The sequence below is a fragment of the Aedes albopictus genome, unplaced genomic scaffold (genome assembly GCF_035046485.1).
Source record: "Aedes albopictus strain Foshan unplaced genomic scaffold, AalbF5 HiC_scaffold_31, whole genome shotgun sequence".
Classification (NCBI taxonomy): Eukaryota; Metazoa; Arthropoda; class Insecta; order Diptera; family Culicidae; genus Aedes; species Aedes albopictus.
The window spans coordinates 98,886-122,670 of record NW_026917101.1 but is presented as its reverse complement, the minus strand read 5'-3'; the positions used below and the strand labels follow the sequence as shown (position 1 = coordinate 122,670).

The 23,785-nt window shown below is 46.8% G+C and overlaps 11 protein-coding genes across 11 annotated transcripts; 5 read left to right on the top strand and 6 right to left on the bottom strand.

The window, feature by feature from the left end:
• Positions 1-469: 469 nt before the first annotated feature.
• On the top strand, positions 470-2,217 carry LOC134284592 (histone H1-like; the record flags this gene model as incomplete). The annotated part of the gene is given in 1 exon segment (XM_062843575.1): positions 470-2,217. A coding segment is annotated over 1 exon segment (564 nt), but the record flags the coding sequence as incomplete, so codon positions are not given.
• A 1,925-nt stretch (positions 2,218-4,142) lies between these two features.
• Positions 4,143-4,522, bottom strand: LOC134284599 (histone H4). Its single transcript, XM_062843583.1, has one exon. The coding sequence runs from the start codon at positions 4,462-4,464 to the stop codon at positions 4,153-4,155; it is 312 nt and encodes a 103-aa protein (XP_062699567.1). The 5' UTR covers positions 4,465-4,522; the 3' UTR covers positions 4,143-4,152.
• A 1,442-nt stretch (positions 4,523-5,964) lies between these two features.
• LOC134284597 (histone H2A) lies at positions 5,965-6,447 on the bottom strand. The gene has a single exon (XM_062843581.1). The coding sequence runs from the start codon at positions 6,363-6,365 to the stop codon at positions 5,991-5,993; it is 375 nt and encodes a 124-aa protein (XP_062699565.1). The 5' UTR covers positions 6,366-6,447; the 3' UTR covers positions 5,965-5,990.
• A 146-nt stretch (positions 6,448-6,593) lies between these two features.
• LOC109621664 (histone H2B) lies at positions 6,594-7,043 on the top strand. Its single transcript, XM_020075755.3, has one exon. The coding sequence runs from the start codon at positions 6,643-6,645 to the stop codon at positions 7,015-7,017; it is 375 nt and encodes a 124-aa protein (XP_019931314.1). The 5' UTR covers positions 6,594-6,642; the 3' UTR covers positions 7,018-7,043.
• Positions 7,044-8,779: 1,736 nt separating this feature from the next.
• LOC134284594 (histone H1-like) lies at positions 8,780-9,601 on the top strand. Its single transcript, XM_062843578.1, has one exon. The coding sequence runs from the start codon at positions 8,841-8,843 to the stop codon at positions 9,519-9,521; it is 681 nt and encodes a 226-aa protein (XP_062699562.1). The 5' UTR covers positions 8,780-8,840; the 3' UTR covers positions 9,522-9,601.
• A 3,354-nt stretch (positions 9,602-12,955) lies between these two features.
• Positions 12,956-13,333, bottom strand: LOC134284598 (histone H4). The gene has a single exon (XM_062843582.1). It carries the CDS (start codon positions 13,275-13,277, stop codon positions 12,966-12,968), a length of 312 nt encoding a protein of 103 aa, XP_062699566.1. The 5' UTR covers positions 13,278-13,333; the 3' UTR covers positions 12,956-12,965.
• A 1,443-nt stretch (positions 13,334-14,776) lies between these two features.
• Positions 14,777-15,259, bottom strand: LOC134284596 (histone H2A). Its single transcript, XM_062843580.1, has one exon. It carries the CDS (start codon positions 15,175-15,177, stop codon positions 14,803-14,805), a length of 375 nt encoding a protein of 124 aa, XP_062699564.1. The 5' UTR covers positions 15,178-15,259; the 3' UTR covers positions 14,777-14,802.
• Positions 15,260-15,439: 180 nt separating this feature from the next.
• On the top strand, positions 15,440-15,855 carry LOC134284595 (histone H2B-like). Its single transcript, XM_062843579.1, has one exon. The coding sequence runs from the start codon at positions 15,455-15,457 to the stop codon at positions 15,827-15,829; it is 375 nt and encodes a 124-aa protein (XP_062699563.1). The 5' UTR covers positions 15,440-15,454; the 3' UTR covers positions 15,830-15,855.
• Positions 15,856-17,591: 1,736 nt separating this feature from the next.
• On the top strand, positions 17,592-20,015 carry LOC134284593 (histone H1-like). The gene has a single exon (XM_062843577.1). The coding sequence runs from the start codon at positions 17,653-17,655 to the stop codon at positions 18,331-18,333; it is 681 nt and encodes a 226-aa protein (XP_062699561.1). The 5' UTR covers positions 17,592-17,652; the 3' UTR covers positions 18,334-20,015.
• A 1,418-nt stretch (positions 20,016-21,433) lies between these two features.
• Positions 21,434-21,811, bottom strand: LOC109404524 (histone H4). Its single transcript, XM_029879047.2, has one exon. The coding sequence runs from the start codon at positions 21,753-21,755 to the stop codon at positions 21,444-21,446; it is 312 nt and encodes a 103-aa protein (XP_029734907.1). The 5' UTR covers positions 21,756-21,811; the 3' UTR covers positions 21,434-21,443.
• A 1,443-nt stretch (positions 21,812-23,254) lies between these two features.
• LOC134284580 (histone H2A) lies at positions 23,255-23,737 on the bottom strand. Its single transcript, XM_062843563.1, has one exon. It carries the CDS (start codon positions 23,653-23,655, stop codon positions 23,281-23,283), a length of 375 nt encoding a protein of 124 aa, XP_062699547.1. The 5' UTR covers positions 23,656-23,737; the 3' UTR covers positions 23,255-23,280.
• Positions 23,738-23,785: the final 48 nt, after the last annotated feature.

The following is a 23,785-nucleotide window of genomic DNA, read 5'->3' as shown; positions in this document are numbered from 1 at the left end:
ACGGGCCGACCATATGCCGAGTGGTATACCGGCGAACTCGTAGCCCTCTCCCCACGTTAATTCGCGAATCGAAATCACTTCGCCGAAACGACACAGAAACTCGATTATTTTCTCCTCGGACACGTTTTCGGGCAGGTCGTGAATCTTCACTTCCACACTACCATCTTCCATGGTTATACGAAGCCTGTGCTTCTTCCCGTTCAGTTCCACTTCGTGACGATTGTCATGTTCGTCCACAACTTTTTGTGCGAGCATCAGATCATTGACCTTGACGAACGCACATTGTTCACCCTTGTGGCACTGTAGTCTTGCAACATCTTCTTTCTTCAGCCCAAGCACTGTACGGCAAAAACCGTGCACCTTTTCGAATGAAGGTTTCACAGGGTTTCACATCGATTCACAGGGAATGAAGGTTTCACATCGATAGAAACACGTCCGCGCGTCTCAGAAGCTGAGCGATAACTGCCCTCCAGTGAACGATATGGTTGTTGCTGCTATCAAAACCCTGAAGGAGCGCAACGGATCGTCCCTGCAGGCCATCAAGAAGTACATCGCTGCCAACTACAAGTGCGATGTCGCCAAGCTGGCCCCATTCCTCAAGAAGGCCTTGAAGAACGGTGTCGAGAAGGGCAAGTTTGTCCAAACCAAAGGAACTGGTGCATCCGGATCGTTCAAGCTGAAGGCTGAGGCCAAGAAGGCCGCCGGCGAGAAAAAGCCCAAGAAGGCCGGTGAGAAGAAAGCCAAGAAGGCTACCGGTGAGAAGAAGAAGGCTGCCAAGAAACCAGCTGGGGAAAAGAAAGCCAAGAAGCCAGCCGGCGAGAAGAAAGCCAAGAAACCAGCTGCAGCGAAAAAAGCCACAGCTGCCGGTGCAAAGGCCGCCAAAAAGGCCGGAGGTGTGAAGAAGGCCGCTGCCCCGAAACAAAAGGCCACCAAGCCATCCAAGACCGCCGCAAAGAAGCCAAAGACCCCGAAACCGAAGAAGGCCGCCCCCGCCAAGAAAGCTGCCGCGAAGAAAACCGCCGCCAAGAAGTAATCTGGCGATTTTCGGAACCATCAGTCGTCATACTGCGAAACAGTATCCCACTTTCAAATCAGTCCTTTTCAGGACTACCATCTTAGATCTTACCAAAGAGTTAAAAGTTGAAATGGTTTCCTATCATCCAATGCCAGGTCATACGTTTCCTAGAATACTGCTAGGTGCAATTCTCAAATAGGCCGGTCAGCTCGGCATGATTGAGTGTTGCCTTTTCGCTGCCGCCGAGCTTCCAGAGTGAAACTCTCGAATCTTTGCACCGTGTTGGTGTAGTTAAGGTTAATTGAAAATGACTGCAACTTCCCTGCAGATTGATTGGTTGGTGAAATTCCTGTTACTACCCGGTTGACATAAAGCAAGTCACCTGGAAGGCTGCACTTGAAATGATGAAATTCACAAACACCAATCGTGAGAAGCACTAATTGTCACGATACAGCCATTTCTGTCTTCGCGCTTCGATATAACGTGCATTTTACCCTCGATATACGTACACTAAAATTTGTCTCAATGTGCACTTATTCTGGGTAGCATGGCTAAAGCTGCAATCGCAAAGCGATGATTTGGGGTGATTTTATCGTTTATCTGGAGATCATTACTGGGAAAGTTAGAACTTTTCATCGAAGCAAAATGTACGTTATAAACAGAATTTCCCGACTGGAAAAGGAATTGAATCCGCCGTCTCCGGGTTGGCGATCGAAAACCCTATCCCCTAGGCTAACCGGAGACCCCAATCTCACTTTCGATCGCCAACCAGTTCCCCACTCATCGGACAGAACTGCAATTCTGACCGAGGATTTCAAACGTTTAACCCAGTGTGCCTACTGACAGCCCTCTGAAAATCTTAGATCTACACGCCCTTGGTACAATGAAAGCACAGGATGCACAAGTTCTTCGCAGTTTTACACATACCTCAATAGTGAACGGCTTGCTGATCCCAGTTTAGGGCACTGCCGGCCGGGTGGGTTAAACAGGCGACAACACTCCGCGACACACGCGATTCAACACCCGGGCACAAGAACAAAACAAACTATTTACAATGGACACATTCACGCTGTGTGCATGACCACTGTACTTCCGGCGGCAGTCTTCCGCTATAGGTTCAAATTTTGAACGATGAATCAAACTGGCACTCCCGCAACGGAGACGCGACACTCAGCTAGACGGACACCGAACTGAACTGACTACCTACACCGAGGAAAAATTCTACTCAGTCCCTGCGTTATTCCTAATTCTGTTTTCGTTAAGTTTTAGCTGACCGAGTAGAATTTTTTCTCGGTGTATCACGACTAAGAAATTGCGCACGGTAAAACAACGTGACACAAAATTGAGAATGGATTTTCTCAGCCCGTTTGAGCTTCATGTTTAGTAAACTGCCAAATCTCGATCCGTGGTGAGAACCGGCGAGACATTCTCCCAAGGGGAGTGAGAATGAACGAACGCGTGTAACACGATTTGGATTGTATACAAGGGCCCATATAGCCGAGGCGGCAAATGCACGGGTATTCAGCATGACCATGCTGAGGGTGACGGGTTCGATTCCCGGTCGGTCCAGGATCTTTTCGTAAAGGAAATTTCCTTGACTTCCTTGGGCATAGAGTATCTTCGTGCCTGCCACACGATACACATGCAAAATGGTCATTGGCAGAGGAAGCTCTCAGTTAATAACTGTGGAAGTGCTCATAGAACACTAAGCTGAGAAGCAGGCTTTGTCCCAGTGAGGACGTTACGCCAAGAAGAGGAGGAGGACGAATAACACGCTCAATTGTGTGTGGCTTTGTTTCACCGTGTGAGTGCCGCAGAGCACTCACCGCCGCTGCGTTTCGGCACGCATGGTGGGCAAGCTGTGAAAATTGTTGGCCAACATGGCAGCTTATATTTCGGATGGCAGGATACCGAGCTGTGCAAGACAACGCAGTTTTCTTGCTCTAAGTCACAAAACCGTCATTGAAAATAATTGCACTGTTATCCAGATAGTGAGTAGAGTAGAATTTTTATTAGCATTGGTTGTGGTTTTAGCGAGACTAAAATCTGCGTTTGAGTTTTTGATAAACGACAATGGTTTGTTTCCTCTCAATTGGCGATTAAAAGTAGAGATTATGTCGTGAAAATTTGGAAGTTTGAAAGGGAAATACCAGTTCCCCATCAGTTGATTCGTCAATTTTTTGGTAAATTTATCGATAAATTGATTTTTTCTACCCCGATCCTACATTAAATTTTATCTGGAACGACTCAATCACTAAAATACGAAATGGGATTTCACTAAACTTAACCTCACTTTAGGAGGCCAGGTTCTGCATATAACCTTGTACGCCACGCTGTAATCGAGAATTTTAACTCTCCTTTCCCTCCTCCGTACTTTTGCATTGCTTGAGCTCGAGCGTGGCGTACTTTATGGATGGCCCCTAAATAATTGACATGCTGCTTTGAAGTCCGGGATAGGGATACATTCACTTCCAAGCGTACAGTCACGAACGTATGGTACACGCCATTGAAATCCCGGGTAGGGATGCATACATCCATGATTTATTGCTATACAGTTTACCGGTTCTACCGACGCTTGGCGTTGGGCGACATTGCAACCATTGTTAACAATCAAGTTCTTCGAAACATACATATTGGATGTGGGAAATATTAAACAAAACTGTCATCTTCAAGACTGGAGTTTTCCTTGCCTTGATAAGTATGATTTGAGCTGCCTACGTGCATAACATGTATAAGCGACGCTCTGGAAGTATGGGGACGTGTTTGCTTAGCTTTTCAATTCGAGCTTTTCCAACTCGAAGCGGAGCATTTTTGGCTGGCCAAATTCCGATACGGAGGCAAGCGCTTCTGGTTCCCAGGTTTCATTTTAATTTTACTTACTTATCGTCGTGTTCAGCTTTCCGGTGCTACGGTGCACGAAAGATAGAATATCGAGAGGTTCCCAATGGAGGTACTATATACAAATTGGATGCACATATTTATATCATTACAATCTATCACTTCCGTTCTGAGGTCCATAGGCACGACATATTAGGTACTGTTGCTTTTTGGCGGTAGAAAACTGACTGTTTAACTCTTTTGTACACACGTTCGGTGGCCCTGAAAAGGGCCGTTTTTTGAGAGAAGAAACCTGTGATTTAACCTCCGAAACCGTACAGAGTGCGTCCCTGTCGCTTCAGGGCGTACACGACATCCATAGCGGTAACGGTTTTGCGCTTGGCGTGTTCAGTGTAGGTGACGGCATCACGGATGACGTTTTCCAGGAACACCTTCAGCACACCACGAGTTTCTTCGTAGATGAGACCGGAGATACGCTTGACTCCACCACGACGAGCCAGACGACGGATGGCGGGCTTGGTGATACCCTGGATGTTATCACGCAAAACCTTGCGATGACGCTTGGCGCCTCCTTTTCCGAGTCCTTTGCCTCCCTTGCCACGGCCAGTCATTTTGGATATTTACTTCTGTGTTCGACTACGGGTGTAACGAAACTGATGCCCTACGAAACTGATGCTGCCGCTTTTATACCTACTCGAGGGGTAACTTCTTCTTGCCATGCTTGCTTTTTCTATTCTTCTATGGCTTGTGATTGGTTGCCTGCGATGAACCAAGCATATAAAAGAGTACTACAAAAATTCGACCCTCATTCTTTCGCTTCGTTTCAACGTATTCGTTTGGATTGAAAACAATTTTCTTCATCTACGATGGCTCGTACCAAGCAGACTGCCCGTAAGTCTACCGGAGGAAAGGCCCCTCGCAAGCAGCTGGCCACCAAGGCCGCTCGCAAGAGTGCCCCTGCCACCGGAGGAGTCAAGAAGCCTCATCGTTATCGGCCAGGAACTGTCGCTCTGCGTGAAATCCGTCGTTACCAGAAATCCACTGAGCTGCTGATCCGCAAGCTCCCATTCCAGCGTCTGGTCCGTGAAATCGCTCAGGACTTCAAGACTGACCTGCGCTTCCAGAGCTCAGCCGTCATGGCCCTGCAGGAAGCTAGCGAGGCCTACCTGGTTGGTCTGTTTGAAGATACCAACCTGTGTGCCATCCATGCCAAGCGTGTCACTATCATGCCCAAGGACATCCAGCTGGCTCGTCGCATCCGTGGAGAACGCGCTTAAATTTGGTCTTGTGTTATTAATCACTTTCAAAACGGCCCTTTTCAGGGCCACCGAAAACGTTTCACAAAAGAGTTTCACGAAAATTTCCTACGATAATAAGCCCCGGTATAGCCCTCACTATTATTTCGAACCTTTGAACATTTCCGCGCCAGCAGTGACGGTCCACCAAATTGCCAGTTACATTTTTCGTCCAAACGCCGACTGCAGGTAACGGCATTTTCGGGCCCGTTCACATAGCACATGGCTGGATCGATAGGTAAAAACAACAAACTGCAGCAATTTTCTGACAACCACGTTCGATAGATTTACGTAATGACAAAGACAAACTTACCGCGGGGTACAGACTGAGTCGATTTCGATTATTTTTATCGAAAATTCAACTATGTACGAGTCCTGATATTTTGATATTTTGACTGGATAACGTCCGTCAGCAAGATATGGGGGATAGAATTTCGAAAATCGAAAATTAAGCATATAACGAAGGGTGGTTAGGTTTCAATCGCTAATAAATCCATCATTTTCAGATGAGTGTTTCAATCAATCAGATTTTTTACTTCTTTCCACAACGATGAAAAACTAAACCGAATAGCAGTGAACGAAATTTAAAAACCATCACAAAACATTGACTTTATTTTTTTTTTTTTCGGATCTTCCTCGGGATGTACTGCTTCTGCAGGTTCCTGAAATAAAAATCGTACCATTTCCAAAGCATTCGCACATTCAGAGCACTGCAAGGTAGGTAGTTTTGCAGCGAACAAATCATTCCAAAACAACTCTCTATCAGGAAAATGAATATTGTCGTCCTGAAAAGGACGGTTTTTGGTTTGATGCACACGGTCTTCGATCGAGCGGGAAGAGATTTATGCCTTCTTTTCGGTCTTCTTGGGCAACAGAACAGCCTGGATGTTTGGCAAGACACCACCCTGGGCGATGGTAACGCCAGACAGCAGTTTGTTCAATTCTTCGTCGTTGCGGATGGCCAACTGCAGATGACGGGGAATGATTCTGGTCTTCTTGTTGTCACGAGCAGCGTTTCCTGCCAACTCGAGGACTTCAGCAGCCAGATATTCCATCACGGCAGCCAAGTACACTGGGGCACCAGCGCCGACACGCTCGGCATAGTTGCCCTTCCTGAGCAGACGGTGGATACGGCCGACTGGGAACTGCAGTCCAGCACGGTTGGAACGGGACTTTGCCTTTCCCTTAACTTTGCCTCCTTTGCCGCGGCCAGACATCGTGAGATAGATTCGAGTTTTACTAACGAAGAAACGTTCACAAAGCGTACGTAAGCTGTACTGATGGCGAACCAACGGATCGGCAGGCTATTTTATACCCGCATAGCACTGCGCTACACCAACACTAGGGAGGGAAAAGCGAAACGAATAAAATGACAAACAAACCAAAGGGGCGGAACATCGCTTGCTATTCTACGGGTATAAAAGAGAACCGATTGGCTCGGTGGGCATCAGTTTCTGTTTCCTTTTGGATCGAAAACAACCTCACCGTAGCACGATGGCACCGAAAACCAGCGGAAAGGCCGCCAAGAAATCCGGCAAGGCCCAGAAGAACATTGTCAAGGGCGACAAGAAGAAGAAGAAGCAGCGCAGGAAGGAGAGCTACGCTATCTACATCTACAAGGTGTTGAAGCAAGTCCACCCGGACACTGGCGTCTCGTCGAAGGCTATGAGCATCATGAACAGCTTCGTCAACGACATCTTCGAACGCATTGCCGCCGAAGCCTCTCGTCTGGCTCACTACAACAAGCGCTCGACCATTACCTCTCGCGAAATCCAAACCGCCGTCCGTCTTCTGCTCCCAGGAGAGTTGGCCAAGCACGCCGTTTCCGAAGGAACCAAGGCCGTCACCAAGTACACCAGCTCCAAGTAAATGACGACCGTCCGGGAATTATCGCATCAAACCAAAAGGCCCTTTTCAGGGCCACTATATCATTCTCGAAAAGAGTTAACTAGGAAATAATGACCTGCCAAACCAACTGCAACACTTACGACTCAAACCTGTAGGACCTTATGGCCATTTCCGATGTACCCAATGGTAACATTCATACTAACCTCTAGTGTGGGCCCCGAATATGGCGACCGTGCCTCGATGATGTACTGCCACTTTGGCTCTGACTGACTGTAGTTACTGACTTTCTCTCAGATTGGTTGTTTCACGAAAAGTATCACCGTACCAACTGTGGTGCTGCCACCAGAGTTTACATACAATCGTATAAGCGTAGTTTTAGTCACCTAGCTAGATGAGTGAGCATAGCATAGAGTGGTGGGTACGACTGCTATCGATTACACGTCGGGGTGCGTTTGCTTGATTTCAAGTTTCTGAAAATTCACCAATAATTAATCGTTGCTACAATCGGGTGCGTGCGACACACAAGATTGGCTTCAAGTATCCAACTGCAGTAGGCGTCGTTTTTGTTTTCATTTTCACCCTGGAATTGGCCAGGCAAACTTGTCAGCTCTACATTTTCGGAACGCCTTTGAGATGAATCCATCGGACCGAGCATGTCTAGCCTGTGTCGTCCGGTGGTTTAGGTCAGTCAAATCATAGCTTTTGCACCATCGGAGAACAGATGCAGTGCGTCAGTTTTTGTTCGTTAGTTTCGATTACATCCAGACTGAACTTGAACCGACTAGGCCGGAATTAAAGGGTGCAAACACTTACTACATTCATTCAAATTCAGATTGAATTTGAACTCCAACGACGGCTCTAATAACTCTCAATGTTGATCGTACATCAAACAAGCTAACAACTCGATGGACTTGTGATAGATTCGCACTACTGGGCAGATTTTCGTGATTTTTGGCTGCTGTTAGGTGTATAATGTATTCAAATTTGTTTCCGCAAGATCCTGATGTGAAACTAACTCTAGATCTGTGATAACATCTAATATTACCCTTTTAAATCGTGCTCATTGCTGCGGCATCAAAGACTGGGACAAAGTACTGGTCTGCTTCGGTCAACTACAGCTGGGACTGCTACCTAGGCGGGAAATGATGTTTTCTGTTAGCATGCGTTTAGGTCGTAGAACTTTTGTACATAAACTAAATGTGCGTAAACCGACGGAGTTGTCCGATTGGAGTACAGCGAAGCACTAGTTTGAAGCATCATTTACGGAAAAATTTCATAAAACGGTATTGCCCAAAGTTTCCCTAAAACCAAGCACGCAGCAACGCGTACTAGCACCGGGAAGGACTTTGTTTTAGAGCCATTTCTAAGGCATTACCGGACCGAATACTTGCTCGGTATGGATGTCGCTGAATAGAGTAACTATTGGGCTTTTGAAATTCACTACCGACATGGACGATGACATTGTTTCAATAGCAACTATTGACTGTTTTGTCGGGTGAACCCACATCATATGACTCACGGGTGCTGCTAGGACACGTTTTTGCCAAGCTATTTCTGACATGGAACCCCAACAGCAATGTTGTGCCACTAGCTAGACTCATGTGCTTGTTAACTGTACAGAAAAGTTATTCAACTATTGCTCCCAGTAAATGTAAAATAGCGTTTTAGAAACATGTTACCAAAAAATTAGACAATATTTTGCGAACACTCAATAAGTGAACGATCATGTCTGCATCCCTAACACAGACATCATTATCGAACATCGCACTGTTGTCGGATTTACCTTCATTCAATCGTTTACACCAACGTGTCAGTGTCGCTGTACCTACTACCAACCAACCGCAATGTCTGAAGTTGCCGCCGAAGCCGCTGCCGCAGCTCCTGCTGCCTCGCCAGCCAAGGCCAAGAAGCCAAGGGCCCCTAAGGGACAGGGCAAGCCGAAGAAGCCATCGACCCATCCTCCAGTGAACGATATGGTTGTTGCTGCTATCAAAACCCTGAAGGAGCGCAACGGATCGTCCCTGCAGGCCATCAAGAAGTACATCGCTGCCAACTACAAGTGCGATGTCGCCAAGCTGGCCCCATTCCTCAAGAAGGCCTTGAAGAACGGTGTCGAGAAGGGCAAGTTTGTCCAAACCAAAGGAACTGGCGCATCCGGATCGTTCAAGCTGAAGGCTGAGGCCAAGAAGGCCGCCGGCGAGAAAAAGCCCAAGAAGGCCGGTGAGAAGAAAGCCAAGAAGGCTACCGGTGAGAAGAAGAAGGCTGCCAAGAAACCAGCTGGGGAAAAGAAAGCCAAGAAGCCAGCCGGCGAGAAGAAAGCCAAGAAACCAGCTGCAGCGAAAAAAGCCAAAGCTGCCGGTGCAAAGGCCGCCAAAAAGGCCGGAGGTGTGAAGAAGGCCGCTGCCCCGAAACAAAAGGCCACCAAGCCATCCAAGACCGCCGCAAAGAAGCCAAAGACCCCGAAACCGAAGAAGGCCGCCCCCGCCAAGAAAGCTGCCGCGAAGAAAACCGCCGCCAAGAAGTAATCTGGCGATTTTCGGAACCATCAGTCGTCATACTGCGAAACAGTATCCCACTTTCAAATCAGTCCTTTTCAGGACTACCATCTTAGATCTTACCAAAGAGTTAAAAGTTGAAATGGTTTCCTATCATCCAATGCCAGGTCATACGTTTCCTAGAATACTGCTAGGTGCAATTCTCAAATAGGCCGGTCAGCTCGGCATGATTGAGTGTTGCCTTTTCGCTGCCGCCGAGCTTCCAGAGTGAAACTCTCGAATCTTTGCACCGTGTTGGTGTATTATGCCTCTCAAGAAAAATCAGAATATGGCGATTATCTGCCTCTGGCTTCTGATATTAGCGCGACAGCCACTAATCATAACAGCGTCGCCAGATTTAAAAGTATATAATTCCATTATATGGGGTTTGACAGCAAGAACACTCATTCCACTGAGCCACTCTTGCCGTTCATCACAAATACATTCAAAAACATCTGTCAATTCGTGATACCCACGTGCTTTTGTTTTTGGCGGGAACACTTTTTCTTTTGTTTTGCCTTGCGACTGTCATGCGGCGGTATGCCTTGCGAGCGTACGACCGCCGCAGGACTCTAATAAAAGATAAGCGCGACAATAGTTAAGGTTAATTGAAAATGACTGCAACTTCCCTGCAGATTGATTGGTTGGTGAAATTCCTGTTACTACCCGGTTGACATAGAGCAAGTCACCTGGAAGGCTGCACTTGAAATGATGAAATTCACAAACACCAATCGTGAGAAGCACTAATTGTCACGATACAGCCATTTCTGTCTTCGCGCTTCGATATAACGTGCATTTTACCCTCGATATACGTACACCAAAATTTGTCTCAATGTGCACTTATTCTGGGTAGCATGGCTAAAGCTGCAATCGCATTTGGGGTGATTTTATCGTTTATCTGGAGATCATTACTGGGAAAGTTAGAACTTTTCATCGAAGCAAAATGTACGTTATAAACAGAATTTCCCGACTGGAAAAGGAATTGAATCCGCCGTCTCCGGGTTGGCGATCGAAAACCCTATCCCCTAGGCTAACCGGAGACCCCAATCTCACTTTCGATCGCCAACCAGTTCCCCACTCATCGGACAGAACTGCAATTCTGACCGAGGATTTCAAACGTTTAACCCAGTGTGCCTACTGACAGCCCTCTGAAAATCTTAGATCTACACGCCCTTGGTACAATGAAAGCACAGGATGCACAAGTTCTTCGCAGTTTTACACATACCTCAATAGTGAACGGCTTGCTGATCCCAGTTTAGGGCACTGCCGGCCGGGTGGGTTAAACAGGCGACAACACTCCGCGACACACGCGATTCAACACCCGGGCACAAGAACAAAACAAACTATTTACAATGGACACATTCACGCTGTGTGCATGACCACTGTACTTCCGGCGGCAGTCTTCCGCTATAGGTTCAAATTTTGAACGATGAATCAAACTGGCACTCCCGCAACGGAGACGCGACACTCAGCTAGACGGACACCGAACTGAACTGACTACCTACACCGAGGAAAAATTCTACTCAGTCCCTGCGTTATTCCTAATTCTGTTTTCGTTAAGTTTTAGCTGACCGAGTAGAATTTTTTCTCGGTGTATCACGACTAAGAAATTGCGCACGGTAAAACAACGTGACACAAAATTGAGAATGGATTTTCTCAGCCCGTTTGAGCTTCATGTTTAGTAAACTGCCAAATCTCGATCCGTGGTGAGAACCGGCGAGACATTCTCCCAAGGGGAGTGAGAATGAACGAACGCGTGTAACACGATTTGGATTGTATACAAGGGCCCATATAGCCGAGGCGGCAAATGCACGGGTATTCAGCATGACCATGCTGAGGGTGACGGGTTCGATTCCCGGTCGGTCCAGGATCTTTTCGTAAAGGAAATTTCCTTGACTTCCTTGGGCATAGAGTATCTTCGTGCCTGCCACACGATACACATGCAAAATGGTCATTGGCAGAGGAAGCTCTCAGTTAATAACTGTGGAAGTGCTCATAGAACACTAAGCTGAGAAGCAGGCTTTGTCCCAGTGAGGACGTTACGCCAAGAAGAGGAGGAGGACGAATAACACGCTCAATTGTGTGTGGCTTTGTTTCACCGTGTGAGTGCCGCAGAGCACTCACCGCCGCTGCGTTTCGGCACGCATGGTGGGCAAGCTGTGAAAATTGTTGGCCAACATGGCAGCTTATATTTCGGATGGCAGGATACCGAGCTGTGCAAGACAACGCAGTTTTCTTGCTCTAAGTCACAAAACCGTCATTGAAAATAATTGCACTGTTATCCAGATAGTGAGTAGAGTAGAATTTTTATTAGCATTGGTTGTGGTTTTAGCGAGACTAAAATCTGCGTTTGAGTTTTTGATAAACGACGATGGTTTGTTTCCTCTCAATTGGCGATTAAAAGTAGAGATTATGTCGTGAAAATTTGGAAGTTTGAAAGGGAAATACCAGTTCCCCATCAGTTGATTCGTCAATTTTTTGGTAAATTTATCGATAAATTGATTTTTTCTACCCCGATCCTACATTAAATTTTATCTGGAACGACTCAATCACTAAAATACGAAATGGGATTTCACTAAACTTAACCTCACTTTAGGAGGCCAGGTTCTGCATATAACCTTGTACGCCACGCTGTAATCGAGAATTTTAACTCTCCTTTCCCTCCTCCGTACTTTTGCATTGCTTGAGCTCGAGCGTGGCGTACTTTATGGATGGCCCCTAAATAATTGACATGCTGCTTTGAAGTCCGGGATAGGGATACATTCACTTCCAAGCGTACAGTCACGAACGTATGGTACACGCCATTGAAATCCCGGGTAGGGATGCATACATCCATGATTTATTGCTATACAGTTTACCGGTTCTACCGACGCTTGGCGTTGGGCGACATTGCAACCATTGTTAACAATCAAGTTCTTCGAAACATACATATTGGATGTGGGAAATATTAAACAAAACTGTCATCTTCAAGACTGGAGTTTTCCTTGCCTTGATAAGTATGATTTGAGCTGCCTACGTGCATAACATGTATAAGCGACGCTCTGGAAGTATGGGGACGTGTTTGCTTAGCTTTTCAATTCGAGCTTTTCCAACTCGAAGCGGAGCATTTTTGGCTGGCCAAATTCCGATACGGAGGCAAGCGCTTCTGGTTCCCAGGTTTCATTTTAATTTTACTTACTTATCGTCGTGTTCAGCTTTCCGGTGCTACGGTGCACGAAAGATAGAATATCGAGAGGTTCCCAATGGAGGTACTATATACAAATTGGATGCACATATTTATATCATTACAATCTATCACTTCCGTTCTGAGGTCCATAGGCACGACATATTAGGTACTGTTGCTTTTTGGCGGTAGAAAACTGACTGTTTAACTCTTTTGTACACACGTTCGGTGGCCCTGAAAAGGGCCGTTTTTTGAGAGAAGAAACCTGTGATTTAACCTCCGAAACCGTACAGAGTGCGTCCCTGTCGCTTCAGGGCGTACACGACATCCATAGCGGTAACGGTTTTGCGCTTGGCGTGTTCAGTGTAGGTGACGGCATCACGGATGACGTTTTCCAGGAACACCTTCAGCACACCACGAGTTTCTTCGTAGATGAGACCGGAGATACGCTTGACTCCACCACGACGAGCCAGACGACGGATGGCGGGCTTGGTGATACCCTGGATGTTATCACGCAAAACCTTGCGATGACGCTTGGCGCCTCCTTTTCCGAGTCCTTTGCCTCCCTTGCCACGGCCAGTCATTTTGGATATTTACTTCTGTGTTCGACTACGGGTGTAACGAAACTGATGCCCTACGAAACTGATGCTGCCGCTTTTATACCTACTCGAGGGGTAACTTCTTCTTGCCATGCTTGCTTTTTCTATTCTTCTATGGCTTGTGATTGGTTGCCTGCGATGAACCAAGCATATAAAAGAGTACTACAAAAATTCGACCCTCATTCTTTCGCTTCGTTTCAACGTATTCGTTTGGATTGAAAACAATTTTCTTCATCTACGATGGCTCGTACCAAGCAGACTGCCCGTAAGTCTACCGGAGGAAAGGCCCCTCGCAAGCAGCTGGCCACCAAGGCCGCTCGCAAGAGTGCCCCTGCCACCGGAGGAGTCAAGAAGCCTCATCGTTATCGGCCAGGAACTGTCGCTCTGCGTGAAATCCGTCGTTACCAGAAATCCACTGAGCTGCTGATCCGCAAGCTCCCATTCCAGCGTCTGGTCCGTGAAATCGCTCAGGACTTCAAGACTGACCTGCGCTTCCAGAGCTCAGCCGTCATGGCCCTGCAGGAAGCTAGCGAGGCCTACCTGGTTGGTCTGTTTGAAGATACCAACCTGTGTGCCATCCATGCCAAGCGTGTCACTATCATGCCCAAGGACATCCAGCTGGCTCGTCGCATCCGTGGAGAACGCGCTTAAATTTGGTCTTGTGTTATTAATCACTTTCAAAACGGCCCTTTTCAGGGCCACCGAAAACGTTTCACAAAAGAGTTTCACGAAAATTTCCTACGATAATAAGCCCCGGTATAGCCCTCACTATTATTTCGAACCTTTGAACATTTCCGCGCCAGCAGTGACGGTCCACCAAATTGCCAGTTACATTTTTCGTCCAAACGCCGACTGCAGGTAACGGCATTTTCGGGCCCGTTCACATAGCACATGGCTGGATCGATAGGTAAAAACAACAAACTGCAGCAATTTTCTGACAACCACGTTCGATAGATTTACGTAATGACAAAGACAAACTTACCGCGGGGTACAGACTGAGTCGATTTCGATTATTTTTATCGAAAATTCAACTATGTACGAGTCCTGATATTTTGATATTTTGACTGGATAACGTCCGTCAGCAAGATATGGGGGATAGAATTTCGAAAATCGAAAATTAAGCATATAACGAAGGGTGGTTAGGTTTCAATCGCTAATAAATCCATCATTTTCAGATGAGTGTTTCAATCAATCAGATTTTTTACTTCTTTCCACAACGATGAAAAACTAAACCGAATAGCAGTGAACGAAATTTAAAAACCATCACAAAACATTGACTTTATTTTTTTTTTTTCGGATCTTCCTCGGGATGTACTGCTTCTGCAGGTTCCTGAAATAAAAATCGTACCATTTCCAAAGCATTCGCACATTCAGAGCACTGCAAGGTAGGTAGTTTTGCAGCGAACAAATCATTCCAAAACAACTCTCTATCAGGAAAATGAATATTGTCGTCCTGAAAAGGACGGTTTTTGGTTTGATGCACACGGTCTTCGATCGAGCGGGAAGAGATTTATGCCTTCTTTTCGGTCTTCTTGGGCAACAGAACAGCCTGGATGTTTGGCAAGACACCACCCTGGGCGATGGTAACGCCAGACAGCAGTTTGTTCAATTCTTCGTCGTTGCGGATGGCCAACTGCAGATGACGGGGAATGATTCTGGTCTTCTTGTTGTCACGAGCAGCGTTTCCTGCCAACTCGAGGACTTCAGCAGCCAGATATTCCATCACGGCAGCCAAGTACACTGGGGCACCAGCGCCGACACGCTCGGCATAGTTGCCCTTCCTGAGCAGACGGTGGATACGGCCGACTGGGAACTGCAGTCCAGCACGGTTGGAACGGGACTTTGCCTTTCCCTTAACTTTGCCTCCTTTGCCGCGGCCAGACATCGTGAGATAGATTCGAGTTTTACTAACGAAGAAACGTTCACAAAGCGTACGTAAGCTGTACTGATGGCGAACCAACGGATCGGCAGGCTATTTTATACCCGCATAGCACTGCGCTACACCAACACTAGGGAGGGAAAAGCGAAACGAATAAAATGACAAACAAACCAAAGGGGCGGAACATCGCTTGCTATTCTACGGGTATAAAAGAGAACCGATTGGCTCGGTGGGCATCAGTTTCTGTTTCCTTTTGGATCGAAAACAACCTCACCGTAGCACGATGGCACCGAAAATCAGCGGAAAGGCCGCCAAGAAATCCGGCAAGGCCCAGAAGAACATTGTCAAGGGCGACAAGAAGAAGAAGAAGCAGCGCAGGAAGGAGAGCTACGCTATCTACATCTACAAGGTGTTGAAGCAAGTCCACCCGGACACTGGCGTCTCGTCGAAGGCTATGAGCATCATGAACAGCTTCGTCAACGACATCTTCGAACGCATTGCCGCCGAAGCCTCTCGTCTGGCTCACTACAACAAGCGCTCGACCATTACCTCTCGCGAAATCCAAACCGCCGTCCGTCTTCTGCTCCCAGGAGAGTTGGCCAAGCACGCCGTTTCCGAAGGAACCAAGGCCGTCACCAAGTACACCAGCTCCAAGTAAATGACGACCGTCCGGGAATTATCGCATCAAACCAAAAGGCCCTTTTCAGGGCCACTATATCATTCTCGAAAAGAGTTAACTAGGAAATAATGACCTGCCAAACCAACTGCAACACTTACGACTCAAACCTGTAGGACCTTATGGCCATTTCCGATGTACCCAATGGTAACATTCATACTAACCTCTAGTGTGGGCCCCGAATATGGCGACCGTGCCTCGATGATGTACTGCCACTTTGGCTCTGACTGACTGTAGTTACTGACTTTCTCTCAGATTGGTTGTTTCACGAAAAGTATCACCGTACCAACTGTGGTGCTGCCACCAGAGTTTACATACAATCGTATAAGCGTAGTTTTAGTCACCTAGCTAGATGAGTGAGCATAGCATAGAGTGGTGGGTACGACTGCTATCGATTACACGTCGGGGTGCGTTTGCTTGATTTCAAGTTTCTGAAAATTCACCAATAATTAATCGTTGCTACAATCGGGTGCGTGCGACACACAAGATTGGCTTCAAGTATCCAACTGCAGTAGGCGTCGTTTTTGTTTTCATTTTCACCCTGGAATTGGCCAGGCAAACTTGTCAGCTCTACATTTTCGGAACGCCTTTGAGATGAATCCATCGGACCGAGCATGTCTAGCCTGTGTCGTCCGGTGGTTTAGGTCAGTCAAATCATAGCTTTTGCACCATCGGAGAACAGATGCAGTGCGTCAGTTTTTGTTCGTTAGTTTCGATTACATCCAGACTGAACTTGAACCGACTAGGCCGGAATTAAAGGGTGCAAACACTTACTACATTCATTCAAATTCAGATTGAATTTGAACTCCAACGACGGCTCTAATAACTCTCAATGTTGATCGTACATCAAACAAGCTAACAACTCGATGGACTTGTGATAGATTCGCACTACTGGGCAGATTTTCGTGATTTTTGGCTGCTGTTAGGTGTATAATGTATTCAAATTTGTTTCCGCAAGATCCTGATGTGAAACTAACTCTAGATCTGTGATAACATCTAATATTACCCTTTTAAATCGTGCTCATTGCTGCGGCATCAAAGACTGGGACAAAGTACTGGTCTGCTTCGGTCAACTACAGCTGGGACTGCTACCTAGGCGGGAAATGATGTTTTCTGTTAGCATGCGTTTAGGTCGTAGAACTTTTGTACATAAACTAAATGTGCGTAAACCGACGGAGTTGTCCGATTGGAGTACAGCGAAGCACTAGTTTGAAGCATCATTTACGGAAAAATTTCATAAAACGGTATTGCCCAAAGTTTCCCTAAAACCAAGCACGCAGCAACGCGTACTAGCACCGGGAAGGACTTTGTTTTAGAGCCATTTCTAAGGCATTACCGGACCGAATACTTGCTCGGTATGGATGTCGCTGAATAGAGTAACTATTGGGCTTTTGAAATTCACTACCGACATGGACGATGACATTGTTTCAATAGCAACTATTGACTGTTTTGTCGGGTGAACCCACATCATATGACTCACGGGTGCTGCTAGGACACGTTTTTGCCAAGCTATTTCTGACATGGAACCCCAACAGCAATGTTGTGCCACTAGCTAGACTCATGTGCTTGTTAACTGTACAGAAAAGTTATTCAACTATTGCTCCCAGTAAATGTAAAATAGCGTTTTAGAAACATGTTACCAAAAAATTAGACAATATTTTGCGAACACTCAATAAGTGAACGATCATGTCTGCATCCCTAACACAGACATCATTATCGAACATCGCACTGTTGTCGGATTTACCTTCATTCAATCGTTTACACCAACGTGTCAGTGTCGCTGTACCTACTACCAACCAACCGCAATGTCTGAAGTTGCCGCCGAAGCCGCTGCCGCAGCTCCTGCTGCCTCGCCAGCCAAGGCCAAGAAGCCAAGGGCCCCTAAGGGACAGGGCAAGCCGAAGAAGCCATCGACCCATCCTCCAGTGAACGATATGGTTGTTGCTGCTATCAAAACCCTGAAGGAGCGCAACGGATCGTCCCTGCAGGCCATCAAGAAGTACATCGCTGCCAACTACAAGTGCGATGTCGCCAAGCTGGCCCCATTCCTCAAGAAGGCCTTGAAGAACGGTGTCGAGAAGGGCAAGTTTGTCCAAACCAAAGGAACTGGCGCATCCGGATCGTTCAAGCTGAAGGCTGAGGCCAAGAAGGCCGCCGGCGAGAAAAAGCCCAAGAAGGCCGGTGAGAAGAAAGCCAAGAAGGCTACCGGTGAGAAGAAGAAGGCTGCCAAGAAACCAGCTGGGGAAAAGAAAGCCAAGAAGCCAGCCGGCGAGAAGAAAGCCAAGAAACCAGCTGCAGCGAAAAAAGCCAAAGCTGCCGGTGCAAAGGCCGCCAAAAAGGCCGGAGGTGTGAAGAAGGCCGCTGCCCCGAAACAAAAGGCCACCAAGCCATCCAAGACCGCCGCAAAGAAGCCAAAGACCCCGAAACCGAAGAAGGCCGCCCCCGCCAAGAAAGCTGCCGCGAAGAAAACCGCCGCCAAGAAGTAATCTGGCGATTTTCGGAACCATCAGTCGTCATACTGCGAAACAGTATCCCACTTTCAAATCAGTCCTTTTCAGGACTACCATCTTAGATCTTACCAAAGAGTTAAAAGTTGAAATGGTTTCCTATCATCCAATGCCAGGTCATACGTTTCCTAGAATACTGCTAGGTGCAATTCTCAAATAGGCCGGTCAGCTCGGCATGATTGAGTGTTGCCTTTTCGCTGCCGCCGAGCTTCCAGAGTGAAACTCTCGAATCTTTGCACCGTGTTGGTGTAGTTAAGGTTAATTGAAAATGACTGCAACTTCCCTGCAGATTGATTGGTTGGTGAAATTCCTGTTACTACCCGGTTGACATAGAGCAAGTCACCTGGAAGGCTGCACTTGAAATGATGAAATTCACAAACACCAATCGTGAGAAGCACTAATTGTCACGATACAGCCATTTCTGTCTTCGCGCTTCGATATAACGTGCATTTTACCCTCGATATACGTACACCAAAATTTGTCTCAATGTGCACTTATTCTGGGTAGCATGGCTAAAGCTGCAATCGCATTTGGGGTGATTTTATCGTTTATCTGGAGATCATTACTGGGAAAGTTAGAACTTTTCATCGAAGCAAAATGTACGTTATAAACAGAATTTCCCGACTGGAAAAGGAATTGAATCCGCCGTCTCCGGGTTGGCGATCGAAAACCCTATCCCCTAGGCTAACCGGAGACCCCAATCTCACTTTCGATCGCCAACCAGTTCCCCACTCATCGGACAGAACTGCAATTCTGACCGAGGATTTCAAACGTTTAACCCAGTGTGCCTACTGACAGCCCTCTGAAAATCTTAGATCTACACGCCCTTGGTACAATGAAAGCACAGGATGCACAAGTTCTTCGCAGTTTTACACATACCTCAATAGTGAACGGCTTGCTGATCCCAGTTTAGGGCACTGCCGGCCGGGTGGGTTAAACAGGCGACAACACTCCGCGACACACGCGATTCAACACCCGGGCACAAGAACAAAACAAACTATTTACAATGGACACATTCACGCTGTGTGCATGACCACTGTACTTCCGGCGGCAGTCTTCCGCTATAGGTTCAAATTTTGAACGATGAATCAAACTGGCACTCCCGCAACGGAGACGCGACACTCAGCTAGACGGACACCGAACTGAACTGACTACCTACACCGAGGAAAAATTCTACTCAGTCCCTGCGTTATTCCTAATTCTGTTTTCGTTAAGTTTTAGCTGACCGAGTAGAATTTTTTCTCGGTGTATCACGACTAAGAAATTGCGCACGGTAAAACAACGTGACACAAAATTGAGAATGGATTTTCTCAGCCCGTTTGAGCTTCATGTTTAGTAAACTGCCAAATCTCGATCCGTGGTGAGAACCGGCGAGACATTCTCCCAAGGGGAGTGAGAATGAACGAACGCGTGTAACACGATTTGGAGTGTATACAAGGGCCCATATAGCCGAGGCGGCAAATGCACGGGTATTCAGCATGACCATGCTGAGGGTGACGGGTTCGATTCCCGGTCGGTCCAGGATCTTTTCGTAAAGGAAATTTCCTTGACTTCCTTGGGCATAGAGTATCTTCGTGCCTGCCACACGATACACATGCAAAATGGTCATTGGCAGAGGAAGCTCTCAGTTAATAACTGTGGAAGTGCTCATAGAACACTAAGCTGAGAAGCAGGCTTTGTCCCAGTGAGGACGTTACGCCAAGAAGAGGAGGAGGACGAATAACACGCTCAATTGTGTGTGGCTTTGTTTCACCGTGTGAGTGCCGCAGAGCACTCACCGCCGCTGCGTTTCGGCACGCATGGTGGGCAAGCTGTGAAAATTGTTGGCCAACATGGCAGCTTATATTTCGGATGGCAGGATACCGAGCTGTGCAAGACAACGCAGTTTTCTTGCTCTAAGTCACAAAACCGTCATTGAAAATAATTGCACTGTTATCCAGATAGTGAGTAGAGTAGAATTTTTATTAGCATTGGTTGTGGTTTTAGCGAGACTAAAATCTGCGTTTGAGTTTTTGATAAACGACGATGGTTTGTTTCCTCTCAATTGGCGATTAAAAGTAGAGATTATGTCGTGAAAATTTGGAAGTTTGAAAGGGAAATACCAGTTCCCCATCAGTTGATTCGTCAATTTTTTGGTAAATTTATCGATAAATTGATTTTTTCTACCCCGATCCTACATTAAATTTTATCTGGAACGACTCAATCACTAAAATACGAAATGGGATTTCACTAAACTTAACCTCACTTTAGGAGGCCAGGTTCTGCATATAACCTTGTACGCCACGCTGTAATCGAGAATTTTAACTCTCCTTTCCCTCCTCCGTACTTTTGCATTGCTTGAGCTCGAGCGTGGCGTACTTTATGGATGGCCCCTAAATAATTGACATGCTGCTTTGAAGTCCGGGATAGGGATACATTCACTTCCAAGCGTACAGTCATGAACGTATGGTACACGCCATTGAAATCCCGGGTAGGGATGCATACATCCATGATTTATTGCTATACAGTTTACCGGTTCTACCGACGCTTGGCGTTGGGCGACATTGCAACCATTGTTAACAATCAAGTTCTTCGAAACATACATATTGGATGTGGGAAATATTAAACAAAACTGTCATCTTCAAGACTGGAGTTTTCCTTGCCTTGATAAGTATGATTTGAGCTGCCTACGTGCATAACATGTATAAGCGACGCTCTGGAAGTATGGGGACGTGTTTGCTTAGCTTTTCAATTCGAGCTTTTCCAACTCGAAGCGGAGCATTTTTGGCTGGCCAAATTCCGATACGGAGGCAAGCGCTTCTGGTTCCCAGGTTTCATTTTAATTTTACTTACTTATCGTCGTGTTCAGCTTTCCGGTGCTACGGTGCACGAAAGATAGAATATCGAGAGGTTCCCAATGGAGGTACTATATACAAATTGGATGCACATATTTATATCATTACAATCTATCACTTCCGTTCTGAGGTCCATAGGCACGACATATTAGGTACTGTTGCTTTTTGGCGGTAGAAAACTGACTGTTTAACTCTTTTGTACACACGTTCGGTGGCCCTGAAAAGGGCCGTTTTTTGAGAGAAGAAACCTGTGATTTAACCTCCGAAACCGTACAGAGTGCGTCCCTGTCGCTTCAGGGCGTACACGACATCCATAGCGGTAACGGTTTTGCGCTTGGCGTGTTCAGTGTAGGTGACGGCATCACGGATGACGTTTTCCAGGAACACCTTCAGCACACCACGAGTTTCTTCGTAGATGAGACCGGAGATACGCTTGACTCCACCACGACGAGCCAGACGACGGATGGCGGGCTTGGTGATACCCTGGATGTTATCACGCAAAACCTTGCGATGACGCTTGGCGCCTCCTTTTCCGAGTCCTTTGCCTCCCTTGCCACGGCCAGTCATTTTGGATATTTACTTCTGTGTTCGACTACGGGTGTAACGAAACTGATGCCCTACGAAACTGATGCTGCCGCTTTTATACCTACTCGAGGGGTAACTTCTTCTTGCCATGCTTGCTTTTTCTATTCTTCTATGGCTTGTGATTGGTTGCCTGCGATGAACCAAGCATATAAAAGAGTACTACAAAAATTCGACCCTCATTCTTTCGCTTCGTTTCAACGTATTCGTTTGGATTGAAAACAATTTTCTTCATCTACGATGGCTCGTACCAAGCAGACTGCCCGTAAGTCTACCGGAGGAAAGGCCCCTCGCAAGCAGCTGGCCACCAAGGCCGCTCGCAAGAGTGCCCCTGCCACCGGAGGAGTCAAGAAGCCTCATCGTTATCGGCCAGGAACTGTCGCTCTGCGTGAAATCCGTCGTTACCAGAAATCCACTGAGCTGCTGATCCGCAAGCTCCCATTCCAGCGTCTGGTCCGTGAAATCGCTCAGGACTTCAAGACTGACCTGCGCTTCCAGAGCTCAGCCGTCATGGCCCTGCAGGAAGCTAGCGAGGCCTACCTGGTTGGTCTGTTTGAAGATACCAACCTGTGTGCCATCCATGCCAAGCGTGTCACTATCATGCCCAAGGACATCCAGCTGGCTCGTCGCATCCGTGGAGAACGCGCTTAAATTTGGTCTTGTGTTATTAATCACTTTCAAAACGGCCCTTTTCAGGGCCACCGAAAACGTTTCACAAAAGAGTTTCACGAAAATTTCCTACGATAATAAGCCCCGGTATAGCCCTCACTATTATTTCGAACCTTTGAACATTTCCGCGCCAGCAGTGACGGTCCACCAAATTGCCAGTTACATTTTTCGTCCAAACGCCGACTGCAGGTAACGGCATTTTCGGGCCCGTTCACATAGCACATGGCTGGATCGATAGGTAAAAACAACAAACTGCAGCAATTTTCTGACAACCACGTTCGATAGATTTACGTAATGACAAAGACAAACTTACCGCGGGGTACAGACTGAGTCGATTTCGATTATTTTTATCGAAAATTCAACTATGTACGAGTCCTGATATTTTGATATTTTGACTGGATAACGTCCGTCAGCAAGATATGGGGGATAGAATTTCGAAAATCGAAAATTAAGCATATAACGAAGGGTGGTTAGGTTTCAATCGCTAATAAATCCATCATTTTCAGATGAGTGTTTCAATCAATCAGATTTTTTACTTCTTTCCACAACGATGAAAAACTAAACCGAATAGCAGTGAACGAAATTTAAAAACCATCACAAAACATTGACTTTATTTTTTTTTTTTCGGATCTTCCTCGGGATGTACTGCTTCTGCAGGTTCCTGAAATAAAAATCGTACCATTTCCAAAGCATTCGCACATTCAGAGCACTGCAAGGTAGGTAGTTTTGCAGCGAACAAATCATTCCAAAACAACTCTCTATCAGGAAAATGAATATTGTCGTCCTGAAAAGGACGGTTTTTGGTTTGATGCACACGGTCTTCGATCGAGCGGGAAGAGATTTATGCCTTCTTTTCGGTCTTCTTGGGCAACAGAACAGCCTGGATGTTTGGCAAGACACCACCCTGGGCGATGGTAACGCCAGACAGCAGTTTGTTCAATTCTTCGTCGTTGCGGATGGCCAACTGCAGATGACGGGGAATGATTCTGGTCTTCTTGTTGTCACGAGCAGCGTTTCCTGCCAACTCGAGGACTTCAGCAGCCAGATATTCCATCACGGCAGCCAAGTACACTGGGGCACCAGCGCCGACACGCTCGGCATAGTTGCCCTTCCTGAGCAGACGGTGGATACGGCCGACTGGGAACTGCAGTCCAGCACGGTTGGAACGGGACTTTGCCTTTCCCTTAACTTTGCCTCCTTTGCCGCGGCCAGACATCGTGAGATAGATTCGAGTTTTACTAACGAAGAAACGTTCACAAAGCGTACGTAAGCTGTACTGATGGCGAACCAACGGATCGGCAGGCTATTTTATACCCGCATAGCACTGCGCTACACCAACACTAGGG

Coding starts and splice junctions, on each gene's coding strand:
- LOC134284599 (XM_062843583.1), bottom strand. CDS start 4,464: ATGACTGGCCGTGGCAAGGGAGGCAAAGGACTCGGAAAAGGAGGCGCC.
- LOC134284595 (XM_062843579.1), top strand. CDS start 15,455: ATGGCACCGAAAATCAGCGGAAAGGCCGCCAAGAAATCCGGCAAGGCC.
- LOC109404524 (XM_029879047.2), bottom strand. CDS start 21,755: ATGACTGGCCGTGGCAAGGGAGGCAAAGGACTCGGAAAAGGAGGCGCC.
- LOC109621664 (XM_020075755.3), top strand. CDS start 6,643: ATGGCACCGAAAACCAGCGGAAAGGCCGCCAAGAAATCCGGCAAGGCC.
- LOC134284593 (XM_062843577.1), top strand. CDS start 17,653: ATGTCTGAAGTTGCCGCCGAAGCCGCTGCCGCAGCTCCTGCTGCCTCG.
- LOC134284594 (XM_062843578.1), top strand. CDS start 8,841: ATGTCTGAAGTTGCCGCCGAAGCCGCTGCCGCAGCTCCTGCTGCCTCG.
- LOC134284598 (XM_062843582.1), bottom strand. CDS start 13,277: ATGACTGGCCGTGGCAAGGGAGGCAAAGGACTCGGAAAAGGAGGCGCC.
- LOC134284596 (XM_062843580.1), bottom strand. CDS start 15,177: ATGTCTGGCCGCGGCAAAGGAGGCAAAGTTAAGGGAAAGGCAAAGTCC.
- LOC134284580 (XM_062843563.1), bottom strand. CDS start 23,655: ATGTCTGGCCGCGGCAAAGGAGGCAAAGTTAAGGGAAAGGCAAAGTCC.
- LOC134284597 (XM_062843581.1), bottom strand. CDS start 6,365: ATGTCTGGCCGCGGCAAAGGAGGCAAAGTTAAGGGAAAGGCAAAGTCC.